At 43.7% G+C, this 12,883-nt stretch overlaps 1 protein-coding gene across 1 annotated transcript; it reads right to left on the reverse strand.

Annotated features, from left to right (window-relative positions):
• Positions 1-301: 301 nt before the first annotated feature.
• Positions 302-4,192, reverse strand: cfap53 (cilia and flagella associated protein 53). The gene is made up of 8 exons (XM_071350263.1): positions 3,124-4,192; positions 2,565-2,794; positions 2,288-2,461; positions 1,887-2,190; positions 1,560-1,778; positions 1,216-1,432; positions 948-1,050; positions 302-822 (listed from the first exon to the last, which is right to left on the reverse strand). Exons 1-8 carry the CDS (start codon positions 3,196-3,198, stop codon positions 579-581), a joined length of 1,566 nt encoding a protein of 521 aa, XP_071206364.1. The 5' UTR covers positions 3,199-4,192; the 3' UTR covers positions 302-578.
• Positions 4,193-12,883: the final 8,691 nt, after the last annotated feature.

Genomic DNA, 12,883 nt, shown 5'->3' on the forward strand with positions numbered 1-12,883 from the left:
CACGTGAGATTACATTACAGTGCAATGAAATCCAAAGACACTGCTCTCTTCATGTGTATGCAGGCAGGCCTCCGCCTCCACAGTAATATTATTCAATTGAAAATCGACTTATCCTTAAAATAGGTACATTTAATATACCAACAATTTGCTCAAAAAGAGTTCCTGAAATTGAACTGAAAAAATACATTTTCAGCGCTACCTACTGAACAAAATATGAACAGCTTTGTTCCTGGTGAAATCCTCCATCAATGTATGCAATACAGCACTCTGCCAAGGAGCAAAATGGAAACATTTTCTGAACTCAAAAATATGATTACATTTATTTTATTTGAATTTAATATCCATTAGCCATTTTCTGAGAAACTTGGGACAGCTAATTTCCGATTTGTCTTAAGAGGATTACACATAAAGCACTTGCCGGAGATGTATGTTTGTGAGGTAAGACAGGGTTAGGCGTGTGTTCGTGTGGGTGTATAATTTTTAGAGATTAGTGTTTGTGTACGTTGTCTGAATTACGAAAGTATGTGTTCCCTGCCGAGCCAGGCCATAAATGCATTTGCTTTACTTCACATGCTAGGTTACTCCAAGCTAAACTGTCCCTGTGGGTTAGTGGAAGAGGTTCTCCTGAAGGGGTGGACAGCCCTGGTGTGTGAGGTAGGCCTGGAGAGGATCTCCTGCATCTTTCTGTTGTACTGCTCCTGGTAGACCAGGCCTTGCTGGTGCTCCTGCTCTGTCTGAGATCTCCCCTCATCACGCAACTGCTGCTGGTACATCATCTGGGCCAGCAGGTCTGCCTGGAACTCCTGACAGCCCTGTCTCAGACTGGGAGAGGAAAGCAGAGATATGTATTAATTGTGAAGTCTTCTGCTGTGTGTGAAAAAGGGTAAAATGATTGTGTATTTCTGTGAGAGGACGCATGTCAGAATCTTTGATCACATTATGCATACCGAGTTTTCTCTCTCTCATCTAGCAGTTGGTTCTCCTGTATGGTTTTGTTTAGCTCGTCTCTCTCCTCGGCCAGCTGAGCCTGTTTCTGCTTGTTCAAATCCACTAAAAAAGAAGCACAAATACACAAGTACACACACCATGAGACCACATCCTATTTAAAAGATGACTTGTGATATAAACAAGTCATTGTATACTGTAAATCAACTGCACTGTCACAAAGGACCTGCCCAAGTGACAGATCTGCTTCCCTCTCTTCCGCTTTCTTACATTTCTCCTGGATCTGCAGGCGGCGTGTGTCCATCACATCCTTCATCAGCCTATCCCTGGCGTGTTTCTCTTTGTGACACTGCTCTGCCCTCCGGGCCCAGGTCTGCTTTAGCTCTGCCTCGATCAGCTGCTCTGTCTCCACCTCCTGTCTCTTCTGTTCCTCAAGCTGATCGGCCAGGTACTGCTGGTACCTACTCTGCTCCTCTCGCAGCTCAAGCTGTGAAACACACACACACACTCAGTCAGTTATCCTCTGCCTCTTTTAGTTTAATAAGATTTCTTTGTGTGCCAAATAGAGTGACAATGTGGTAATTTAACATGCTAATACGACTCCACTTTCCCACCTTCCTCGTGACCTTGCCCTGTTTCTCATCTCTCTCCTCCGTCAGCAGATGCTCGAGCATGCTCATGTCCAGGGCCAGCTCGTCCTGCTGCTCCCTGGCCTGGCGCTTCATTTTCAGCCTCAGAGAGTGGTCGAGCAGCCTGCGCCGGCTCTCCTGACCCTGGAGCTTCTGACGGCGCTCTCTCTGCTCCTCCAGATGCAGCATCTCTCTCTGCTCCCTCTGGGACACACACAGAGAAAAAGAGAGAGGGCTCAATTAGTGATCACAAAGCAGAAACCGACACAGACACAGAGAGAAACATCTCAATTACAGGCTGAATTTGCCTACCAGTAGCAGGGCCTCTTCCTCTTTGAGCTGCTTGGCCTGTTCTCTCTGCTGCTCGGCAGCCTCCATCTGAACACGCAGGTAGGCCAGCTGCTGCAAGTTACTCTGGCGTTGCCTCTGCGCATCCTGGCCCTCCCGCTCCTCCTTGGCTCGCCGGTCGCTCTCCCACAGCTGAGCAAAGAGCTGCTCCTCCTCCTCTTTCTGTCGCTGCGTCACCTGCCGTGTACATAGCTGCGCAGCCCGCTCTGTGCAAATTTCGTCCTGCCTGCGTCGAGTCTGTTCAGCCCGGAGCTCCTCACTCCGCTCTCTGAAATTGGTCCATTTGTATAGAGGTTTTAACACACACATATAAAAGAAAGCTGCAACATTGTCTTGTAGAAAATCCCTTTAGTTGTTCTCTCTACCTGAATTGCTGTTCAAGCTTGTCTTCAACCACACTTAGCCTTTCACTCTCCCTCCTCTCTCGCAGTAACTTGGCTCTCTCTCGCATCTTGGCTTGTCTCTCCAGCACTGTCTCCTTTTTGGTCTCCATTTCTCTCAGCAGTTCCTTCTCCTCTGCCCCCAACATATCATGCAGTCTAAGGGAGACAGGGGTGATAGACAGACATGGAGCAATTGAAATACCTCTTAAAAAATATGATCAGCTGTTATGGGAACTCAACCAAAAGATTTGTCACAGACCTCTCCCTCCTCTCATTGATGGTCATCTGATACTGCCCAATGGCATCTTTGACCCGTCTCTCAATGGTTCCCAACACAATGCGCCGGTCAGAGTTCTTCTCCCAGCGCGTCTTAAGGTCACAGGTGTTCTGGTACTTGGTGAACTCCAACACCTTGTCCCGGGCCTCCTCCTGTTTCCTTCTCTCCAGGATGAGGTAGTCTGGAGGCCTGGATGATGGGAACCTCGCCCTCTGGAAAATGTTGGTAAGGGTTTAGTAATTATGTTTATGGGAGGCAGCAGTTTCTCCTGACCAAGTGACCTGGCCAAGGAAAACTCAAGGCCCTACTGTAGTTATTTGCTTTAACTAAAACATTGTACAGAACTGTCACACAGGAATCTATCTGGCTAAGGGCCAATTTTCCTACCCAGGTCAACTGGGGTCGGTAAAAACAATTTTAAAAAGAATTGTTAGATATGCTTACTCTCTAATTTTACAAAACAATACGTTTGTTTAGCTATGTACAACATGTAGCTAAGCTTATTAACGTTAACTAGTCACAGAGTTTGTATTGAACTTACCACCGCCACTGAATGAGGTGTTGGTCCCGTAAACTCGCGACATTGTGGTTTATTTCTAGTCTGACTGGCCAACATACTTGGATACAAAACAAGCTTCTTCCCAGCCAGATACTTCTATTTGTCCTGCATCCCATCAAGTTTCCCAACTGTTTCACATGGACCTTGACGAGGAGTCTCTCCGGCGATTTTGTTGACGGAACTAGTAAATTGTTACCATGACAACTACAAAACATGCTGCAGGGGTTGATCACTGGAGCTGTGTTCGAATACCCATACTAACATACTGTATTCTACATATTTAATGAGTATATACTACATACTATTAGTTAATTGTAGTATACTGTAAACGGAACAGTATCCTTTCAGTTGAGCGTGCCGGTCTACCGGAAGTTGAAGTTGTTGCTATGCAACCTCTTGCTAGCTAGTTAGCATAACAAATTACTAGTTAGACATTTTACGACTTCGGGTGTGTTCTTAAATTCAACCTGGAGTGTCAGAGTCCGCTCGTAAATTCAGAGCGTTGTCATTGTCCGTTTGGAAAGTCGGAGCGCACACTGGACGCTCGGCCCGAGGAGTAGGATTTGAGCGTTCTGACCTTACAACGGTAGTCAAGCACCATGCTAACGTTGGCTAGCTACTTCCAGACACAAATGAGTGACACCACTCTGACCATTTTACTCGCCATAGCAGAGCTGGTTAGGCAGTTATGTTGTCCAGAGCGTTGGTGGCAACAATTTAATGACGCTTTTTTGTCGACCATATTCAACCGCTGTTGAGCGCTCGTAAATGCATTATTCTGGCTCTGGACTGGTACACAATCGGAGTAGATAGCCAGAGCGAATTTACGAAAGCACCCAACGTTCATTGAGAACGCACAACGATAATACAATTTAGCTAAGAATGGAATAATTAAGTCAATAAACGTTGGGTAGTTAGATAGCATATAGTTAATATACTGGCAAGTTTGATGTATAAGTAGCCAACTAACGTTAGGTAGCTAACATACAGGTGTTGTGCCGAAAATCTCGCCCTGCCAGAACCCCCCTGTAATGGGTGTAAGGCCCTCCTAATTTCCTTAATTTTGTGGCTGGAGTCAAATACTTTGTGGCACACATCAGAGTCAAATACCTTCTATAGAACAAACTTCACGTCAGGATAGGCATCTGAAAGTAATAATGAATGTATGTGTGTTATATTAAACATAGAGGACGGAGTAACATGTTAGCAAGCAATAAACATTTCATTACTATGGCTGAATTATTATCCTTACACTTTCAAAAATACTAGTCGAATAAGACATGGGAGAGATGACGAAGTTTGGCTAAAATATGTATTTATAGACTACAAAATCATTTGCGGATTTAGGTATGGGCGACAATGGCAGCCGCCCAGGGCGCCATACAAGCTAGAACCGCCACATACACTTGAAACAAATAGCCAAACCAAAAACTACAGACAAAAATTATTTCTGCTACTAAGATCAGTGAAATGTAGGCTAAACTGACAACAGAGTGAAGAGCAGAAATCTCAAGTTTTAGCAATCAAGTCGCAGCAATGAAGAACGATTTTCGGCACACCTGTTCATACTGCTGTAATGATATGCTGTGGTTCGTAAGGATAGCGTAGGTAGCAAATTGTCAGCCAACAACGTGTAAGGTAACTTACTGGAAAAGTCATTATTTTATTACATTTCTCAACATTTTGTTAACATTTGTCATAATTAGTTAAAGCAATGAATTTGTATCCGCTGTTGGACTTTGCTGCATATTTTTCGCCATTTTCTTGAAATCTGAAAACGATGTGGAACCACGCCCATTTCCTGAAGAATTGCATTGTCGGCCCTAAAGCACGGAAATAGTGTCCTCTGCGTGTAAACGTCATATTTTGGCGAATTTAGTTCGACATCTGGGGAACTTGTAAATTGTTAGGTAGTTAGCTAACTAGTATGGATATAATAAATATATCCATACTATGACCAATAAGCATACTATATACTCAATTAACGTCACAAATAGTACGGTTAGTGTGGGTAGTATGAGTATTCGAACACAGCTTGGGAGTGGGCAGGAGAACGTTCCCTGATCTCGAGAGACCCCTACTAGATGCCCCACGTTCACTAGCACGCGGTGAAACACCGCTTTCCATTAATTTCAATGGAAGGAGAGCGGGGGGACATTTGGGCGGTGCGAATGTGGCCTGGGAGGCGGTGAAAAAGACACGCTTTCCCAACTTTATGCAAATCACCAGCGGCGATGACCAATCATATCGGGTGGTTAATTTACGGAAATCGCGATTTAGCAGACTAGCTAACATTAGCCAGCTAGCTGGCCAGCTTTATGGTTGTTGTGACATGAGTATGAACATTTAATTCTGGTTGTTTAATGTTTTAGGGACTCCTGAAACAACCAGCAAACCAGGCTGTCGTCTTGTGAAACAGTGGATGTACAGAATCTAGCTAGCTAAAGCATTCACTGCAAATTGAATGTACAATTTTGTGATCTTGCCTTGCTGATATTTGCCATGCAATGCAGATAGATTAAATAACGTAGCTAGCTAGCTATTTTCTTGCTTATTGTGCAGTGGAGGATAAAAAATACCTGTATGCCTATGGATGTGTAGCTAGCTATGTGTATAGACCCTAAAACATTTGGTATACATATTAGTTCAGAACCTAGCTATCATAGCCAGTTGTATCAACTTCAAAACACTCAATGACATTAATGAAGGCTATGGATTGAGTATAATATAATATAACTTTGTGCCAAGGAAGTCATATATACATGTAGTTATTACCATGCATGAGATCCCCACATTGTAGCCTGTATATTTAATATATTCACTGGTCATGTACTCTGTGGCATGAAGGTACAGTTCAGGTATGAATGTCTTTGAGATAATTTTTCAGTCATATCCAATACCAGGAGCATAAAATTCCAGTCTTTGAATGATGCTGTGTCTGCATGTATGTATTACAATGATACACTTCAACAGTGTTTACGAGTCTAGGTCCTGGGACATCAATGGTTACACATTGTAACTATGCAATAGACTAGAAACATGATTTAACTAGTTAAAGGCTGATTTGTAATTCATATACACAGAAATATAATTTTTAAAAACAGTACACTACACTTCCTATGCATCATGTACATACTCAAACCGGTTCATCTCAATATCTAATTTCCATCATCTGCATTGATCTGATAAACACAGGATAGGGTGTAGTATTTCATCAAATGAAAGCCTTCATTTTAACCAGTAGAGAATGTAAAACCCTTTATTGAAAGAAGTTAATTGTCCAAGTGTTATAAATACATGCATTATAAATATTATAATATTCTAAATACATGTTCAATCTGTAGTTCAATGCACATATGTTGTGCATTATAAAAACAGAGGAAGAAAGAGGTAAGGACATAGGAGCTGGGAAGGCAGCATATGATTAATGAATCACAGTGCTACCATAATTTTCTCTCAGTTAATCACAATTACATAATAGTGTCTCCTAACCAGCCTTGGGCTCCCAGTCGGCCCAAAGGTTATCTTTAGAGAGGGTGAGGGGGCGATGACGGCATAGGCGGAAATCCCAGGGGGGACACGACCACCCCCATCCTGGGAAAAATATGATTTGTCCCCCCAATATATCACTGTAAACATAACTATGTAATTTCAATAATATTAATAATACGCAATGAAAGCACTTGTGCTGATTATAGACACTTAATAGCGCGTTTTTAAGTTTCAAAAGATTGCGACCTCCCCCGCCCTTTGCCTCACGATGGTTTGATACACTGCCAGTTCTTTAGCTGGCAAGGTAATAGAGGGTTCGTATCTACTGTCCAAAAGGCACTCAATGTACGTAACTGACGTGAGGTTAATCCAGTCAATCGCGCCATTGCAATGTTTTTTTATTTTTATGTTGGCAGGGTTCACACACTAGCTGAATTTGCAGAGCTAGCGCGCAAACTAAAGCAAACATTAACTATCAAGCTAGCTAGTACCTATTCCATTTATGTGGCGTCGTGAAAGATGGAATCTTTGCTATCGTCAGTTTATTCCAAGATCAGCATGCAGCTGTAGTGCTTCAAAGTCCCTGTGATAAGGTTAGCGATAAACTGAAGTCCAAACTGAACAGAACTACACTCTCTTATACCATTGTCTTAAATATATTTAATGGTCTCGTTGCAAAAGCTAAATTGTCGCTAGTGAACTTTTTGTATTTTATTTCACCTTTATTTAACCAGGTAGCAAAGATTATAGCAAACACCACAGAAACGGAATTGGTGCTCGCTAGCTTTACAAATTCAGCTATTGTTGGAAGCCAGCCAATATGAAACAAACTATATTAAAATTACAAAAGGTTGCAGCATGTGTTGTGTAAATGTGTGTGTGTGCAGCTAGGCCGGCCAGCCAGCCAGCCAGGTAGAAAAATGGCAGAAAAAAGTAAAAAGACAGACATCAGAGTATTTTTCAGTACATCAAAACGCAAAGTAAGAACTCTAGTAGCCTAATATCTCAAAGACTAGTTGATAAAATGTTAATAAGAAAGAAGTGAAATGCTAATGTAAATGTTTCACAATGATGTCATTAGGCAGAGCAGGCAACAGATGGCACACAGACAGCAGAGCTGGGGACAGATATGCAGGGACAGACTGGCAGAGACAGGGAGTCTCAGGTAAGTTTGTTGAGTCTTTGTTTGGCCACATTATGAAACGTTCTCAATTTTTTTTACTTGTAAAAAAGGGACATCATTGGAAAATTCTATGGATACCCCTACTCTCAACTTAAACTGGTGACTAAACTAAGATTTGTTTAAGGCAATGGTATTGCTGTTGTGATTAATTGTGTAGTTTTAGGTACCGGTAGTTAGGAGTACGGCAAACACCTTATTTATTTTCTAGGAGACAGACTGAGTCAGTGAGGGTGGTGAAAGGGAAAGAGCCAAAGAGAGAGACTTCAGAGGACAGTGTCACAGCCACGGCAGGACCAGGTGTCACCCTTGTTGCCAGCAGCACCAGTATAGGGGACATTGGCACAGCATTGTCCAGTTACCTCAGTGATGGCACAAAACCTTATCAGCCACACCCACAATTTATAGAACCGCAAACTCTTGCCAACAGAGCGTTCACGTTTCAAGAGAGATGGTTTCGCGATTTCCCCTGGCTACATTATAATCCATCAATAAAAGGAGTGTTGTGTTTTCACTGTAGCAAAGGGTTTAAGCCAGCCATCTTTTGGCCAAAGAGCAGATGCTGCCTTCATTAGTGCAGGATTTAGGAACTGGAGAAAAGCCATTGAAAAATTCACAGCACATCAAAACTGCCAAACCCACCGCCACTTTGTAATTGTAACAGCACACCAGCTAAATCCAATCAGTGTCCAGTTATCCAGCGCGTGGGGTAAACAGCAGGAGGATGCAAGGCATTGCTTGATGAAAATTGTTAGTTCGGTGCGGCATGTAGTAAGACAGGGACAAGCCTTTAGAGGCCACACGGATGACAGTGGGAATTTATACCAGCTTTTGAAACTTAGGGCAGAAGAGGATGATCCCATTTTACTTAAGTGGTTAACAGAGCATACCACAATGTACACAGGCCCCAAAGCACAGAATGAAATTCTGAACATCATGGCCAATACAGTCATTCGAGGCATTGCAGCTGAGATTAGGTCTCTTCCGATTGTACAATTTTCATTAATTGTTGATGGTACTCAAGATGTCTCTGGTGCTGAACAGGAGAGTGTCTGTCTGCGTTATGTTGACCATGACCTTGTCCCTCACGAGGAGTTTATTGGGCTATACAGGGTGTCGGAGACAACAGGCGAGGGCATTGCGAAAGTGGCAACTGATGTGTTGTTGAGGCTCAATTTGCCCATGTCTGGGCAAAGTTACAGAGTTACGATGGTGCCTCAAACATGGCAGGAAAATACACAGGTGCACAGGCAATTGTGAGGAGGCAGCAGCTATTAGCCCTCTATGTCCATTGTGGAGCACACTGTGTAAATCTGATTACACAGGCTGGCTGCTCAGCCTCCCCACTGATCCGGAATTCCCTTTCCTGGGTCCATCAGTTAGGTGTCCTCTATGGCCAGTCAGGAAAGTTTAAGAGCATGTTTGAATCAATTGCCACGTCCAAAGATACAAATCTGACCACCCTGAAACCCCTATGTCCAACAGGGTGGACTGTGCGGAATACTGCTATTAGAGCTGTGCTAGGGCAGTATGAGAGGGTACTAAGCAGCCTAGAGGAGATGGCAAAATCTGCATCCAAGACAGCTTCAACTGCCAGTGGCTTATTCGAGCACTTCAGCAAAGGCAAGACTGTGTTGGGCCTCACACTTGCCTCTGCTGTTCTTGGAGAGCTTGAATGTCTAAACATTTCACTGCAGAAGAAAACTCAGACTGTCTCTGGTATGCAGGCTGCAGTCGAGTGTGTGCGGTCATCTCTTAGAGGCACAAGAAATGACGAAAGCTACCTTGCACTGTATGAGAAAGCAACAACATTGATTGACTCTATTGAATCCATTGAGACGCACTCAAGACGATTTTCTGGCAAAGCAGTGGATCACTATAGAGCAGAATATTTTTAAGTGTTGGATGGTGTGGAGGTTCAGTTTGGCGACCGTTTTGACCAGGCCAGTCAAAACGTCCTGCAAAAGTTGGAAAGAGCGCTTCTCACGGGGGAGTTGGATGAGTCTCTAGATCAGTACCCAGAACTGAACATAGATTCTCTTTTAGTGCAGATCCCTCTCTTTCACAACAAATACCCCTGTAGCAGCAGTGGAGAGGCAGCAGAGGTCCTCAGGAGGCTTCCAGTGGAGGTGCGGGGGTTGTTTGACCAAGTTGAGGTGCTGATCAGAATTTTGTTTGTGGTGCCAGTGTCTTCATGTGAGGCTGAGAGGAGTTTCAGTGCACTCCGCAGGTTAAAGACTTGGCTACGGGCTAGCATGGGCCAAGAGAGACTGAACGGCGTAGTTGTCTGTAATGTACATAAAGACAGGCTGGACAGTCTCAAGGGGGAAAATATCTGCCAGCAATTTGTTGGATCCATTGAAACCCACAAACATATGTTTGGTTCTTTTGTTCAGTAGTGTGTATAGCAGTGGTTCTCAACCTTTTTTGGGTACTGGAACCATTTACATACATTTACATTTAAGTCATTTAGCAGACGCTCTTATCCAGAGCGACTTACAAATTGGAAAGTTCATACATATTCATCCATATTCATCCTGGTCCCCCCGTGGGGAATGAACCCACAACCCTGGCGTTGCAAGCGCCATGCTCTACCAACTGAGCCACACGGGACCGTTATTATATAATACATGTGTGATGCAAGCATGAATGCAGAGGCGTCATACCCATACGGGACACACACACATTTTGACACACACACATGCAAACACACACTCAGGCACACACATATAGTCTCTCCTACATACTCCATAAAAATAGCTTAACACCATGATGAAAGTGTATACAGCATCCCAATCAGTGCCCCCTCCCCCATATTCTTCCTAGTAAGTGGTTCCTTCCTAGGTGAACCACTGAGCAAAGATATGTGTGGAGATAGTATCATTAGTGAAGGAGGAGAGAGTGTCGAGTGACACACAGAGTTTCATCTGATTTTAGCTGTCGGTGATGGGCAGGACTGTTTGTAAATTAACCTTGTTGATTCCTTCTTGACGAATAAATAAAACAAGCATTAATGAAGTGCACCTTCAGAGGGGATGCTAATGACACTGATGAAGGCTGTAATGTTTGTCTATCTACCCACCCTTGAATTAAATAAATACTCAAAATTAACCTTGAATCTCTTTTTTGAGTGCGGACCAGCTAAGCAATTTCGGAATTCTATTACATTTTGCTACCGGCACCTGTTCTGAGTGCAGTGGTCACAATAGGTTTCTCTGTCATACTAGCCACCTAGCAATTTTATAAAGTTTGTTTTAGCTAGCCAGGTAGATGGGTTCCCAATCTCACAACCTCGTAACTAGCTACCTTGTCATTTTAGGCTATCAATTAAGTTAGAATTGCCTGTCTAACTATCTTAGCTGGCATGCTAGCTGGCAAGGTTGCTAGACTTTAGAAAATACAAAAATTGCTTTAATTCTTGTCTTATGATACAATACACACCACATGGCCAAAAGTATATGGACACCCCTTCAAATTAGTGGATTAGACTATTCCAGCCACACCCGTTGCTGACAGGTTTATAAAATCGAGCACACAGCCATACAATCCCCATAGACACAAATTGACAGTAGAATGGCCCGTACTGAAGAGCTCAGTGACATTCAATGTGGCACCGTCAGAGGATGCCACCTTTTCCAACAAGTCAGTTCATCAAATGTCTGCCCTGCTAGAGCTGCCCTGGTCAATTGGAAGCGGTGTTATTGTGAAGTGGGAACGTCTAGGAGCAACAATGGCTCAGCTGCGAAGTGGTAGGCCACACAAGCTCACAGAACAGGACCGCTGAGTGCTGAAGCACGTAGCGTGTAAAAATTGTCTGTCCTCGGTTGCAACACTCAATACCGAGTTCCAAACTGCCTCTGGAAGCAACATCATCACAATAACTGTTCGTCGGGAAGCTTCATGAAATGGGTTTCCATGGCCGAGCAGCCGCACACAAGCCTAAGATCACCATGCACAGTGACAAGCGTCAGCTGGACTGGTGTAAAGCTCGCTGCCATTTGACACTGGAAAAGTGGAAACGCGTTCTCTGGAGTGATGAATCACGCGTCACCATCTGGCAGTCCGACGGATGAATCTGGGTTTAGCGGATGCCAGGAGAACGCTACCTGCCCGAATGCAGTGCCAACTGTAAAGTTTGGTGGAGGAGGAATAATGGTCTGGGGCTGTTTTTCATGGTTCAGGCTAGAACACTTAGTTCCAGTGAAGGGAAAGCTTAACGCTACAGCATACAATGACATTCTTCCAACTTTGTGGCAACAGTTTGGGGAAGTCCCTTTCCTGTTTCCGCATGACAATGCTCCTGTGCATAAAGCAAGGTTCATACAGAAATGGTTTGTCGAGAAGGTGTGGAAGAACTTGACTGGCCTGCACACAGCCCTGACCAAAACCCCATCGAACACCTTTGGGATGAATTGGAACGCCGACGGCGAACCAGACCTAATCGCCCAACATCAGTGCATGATCTCACTAAAGCTCTTGTAGCTGAATGGAAGCAAGTCCCTGCAGCAATGTTCCAACATCTACTGGAAAACCTTCCCAGAAGAGTGGAGGCTGTTATAGCAGCAAAGGAGGGACCAACTCTAAATTAATGCCCCTGATTTTGGAATGAGATGTTCGACGAGCAGGTGTCCACATATTTAGGTCATGTAGTATACCAGTGTAGCAGTTGAACTAAACTCCTTAAGCATAAAAGTTTTTAAAGAATCAATGTGCATCATTAATTAAAATGACAATTGAACAGGTAAAGAGGCATAATAATTATGGCTCCAGATTGCAGGAAAGCGCTGTTTCAGGTGAGAAAAAAAAAATACGTTCTCCGTCTTCCGGAGGGGGGCTGACCCCCCACCCCTGCATCCTCATGTACTCCTTGCCCCTTCTAAAATAATGGGTGCATGGCGTCACTGGATGTACAGTACCAGTCGAAAGTCTGGACACACCCACTCATTCAAGGGTCCCTCCCAACTTTTCACTACTTTCCACATTGTACAATTATAGTGAAGACATCAAAAACACGAAACAACACATATGGAATCATGTAGTAACCAGAAAAGTGTTCAAATCAAAATATCT

The sequence above is a fragment of the Salvelinus alpinus genome, chromosome 18 (genome assembly GCF_045679555.1).
Source record: "Salvelinus alpinus chromosome 18, SLU_Salpinus.1, whole genome shotgun sequence".
Taxonomy (NCBI): domain Eukaryota; kingdom Metazoa; phylum Chordata; class Actinopteri; order Salmoniformes; family Salmonidae; genus Salvelinus; species Salvelinus alpinus.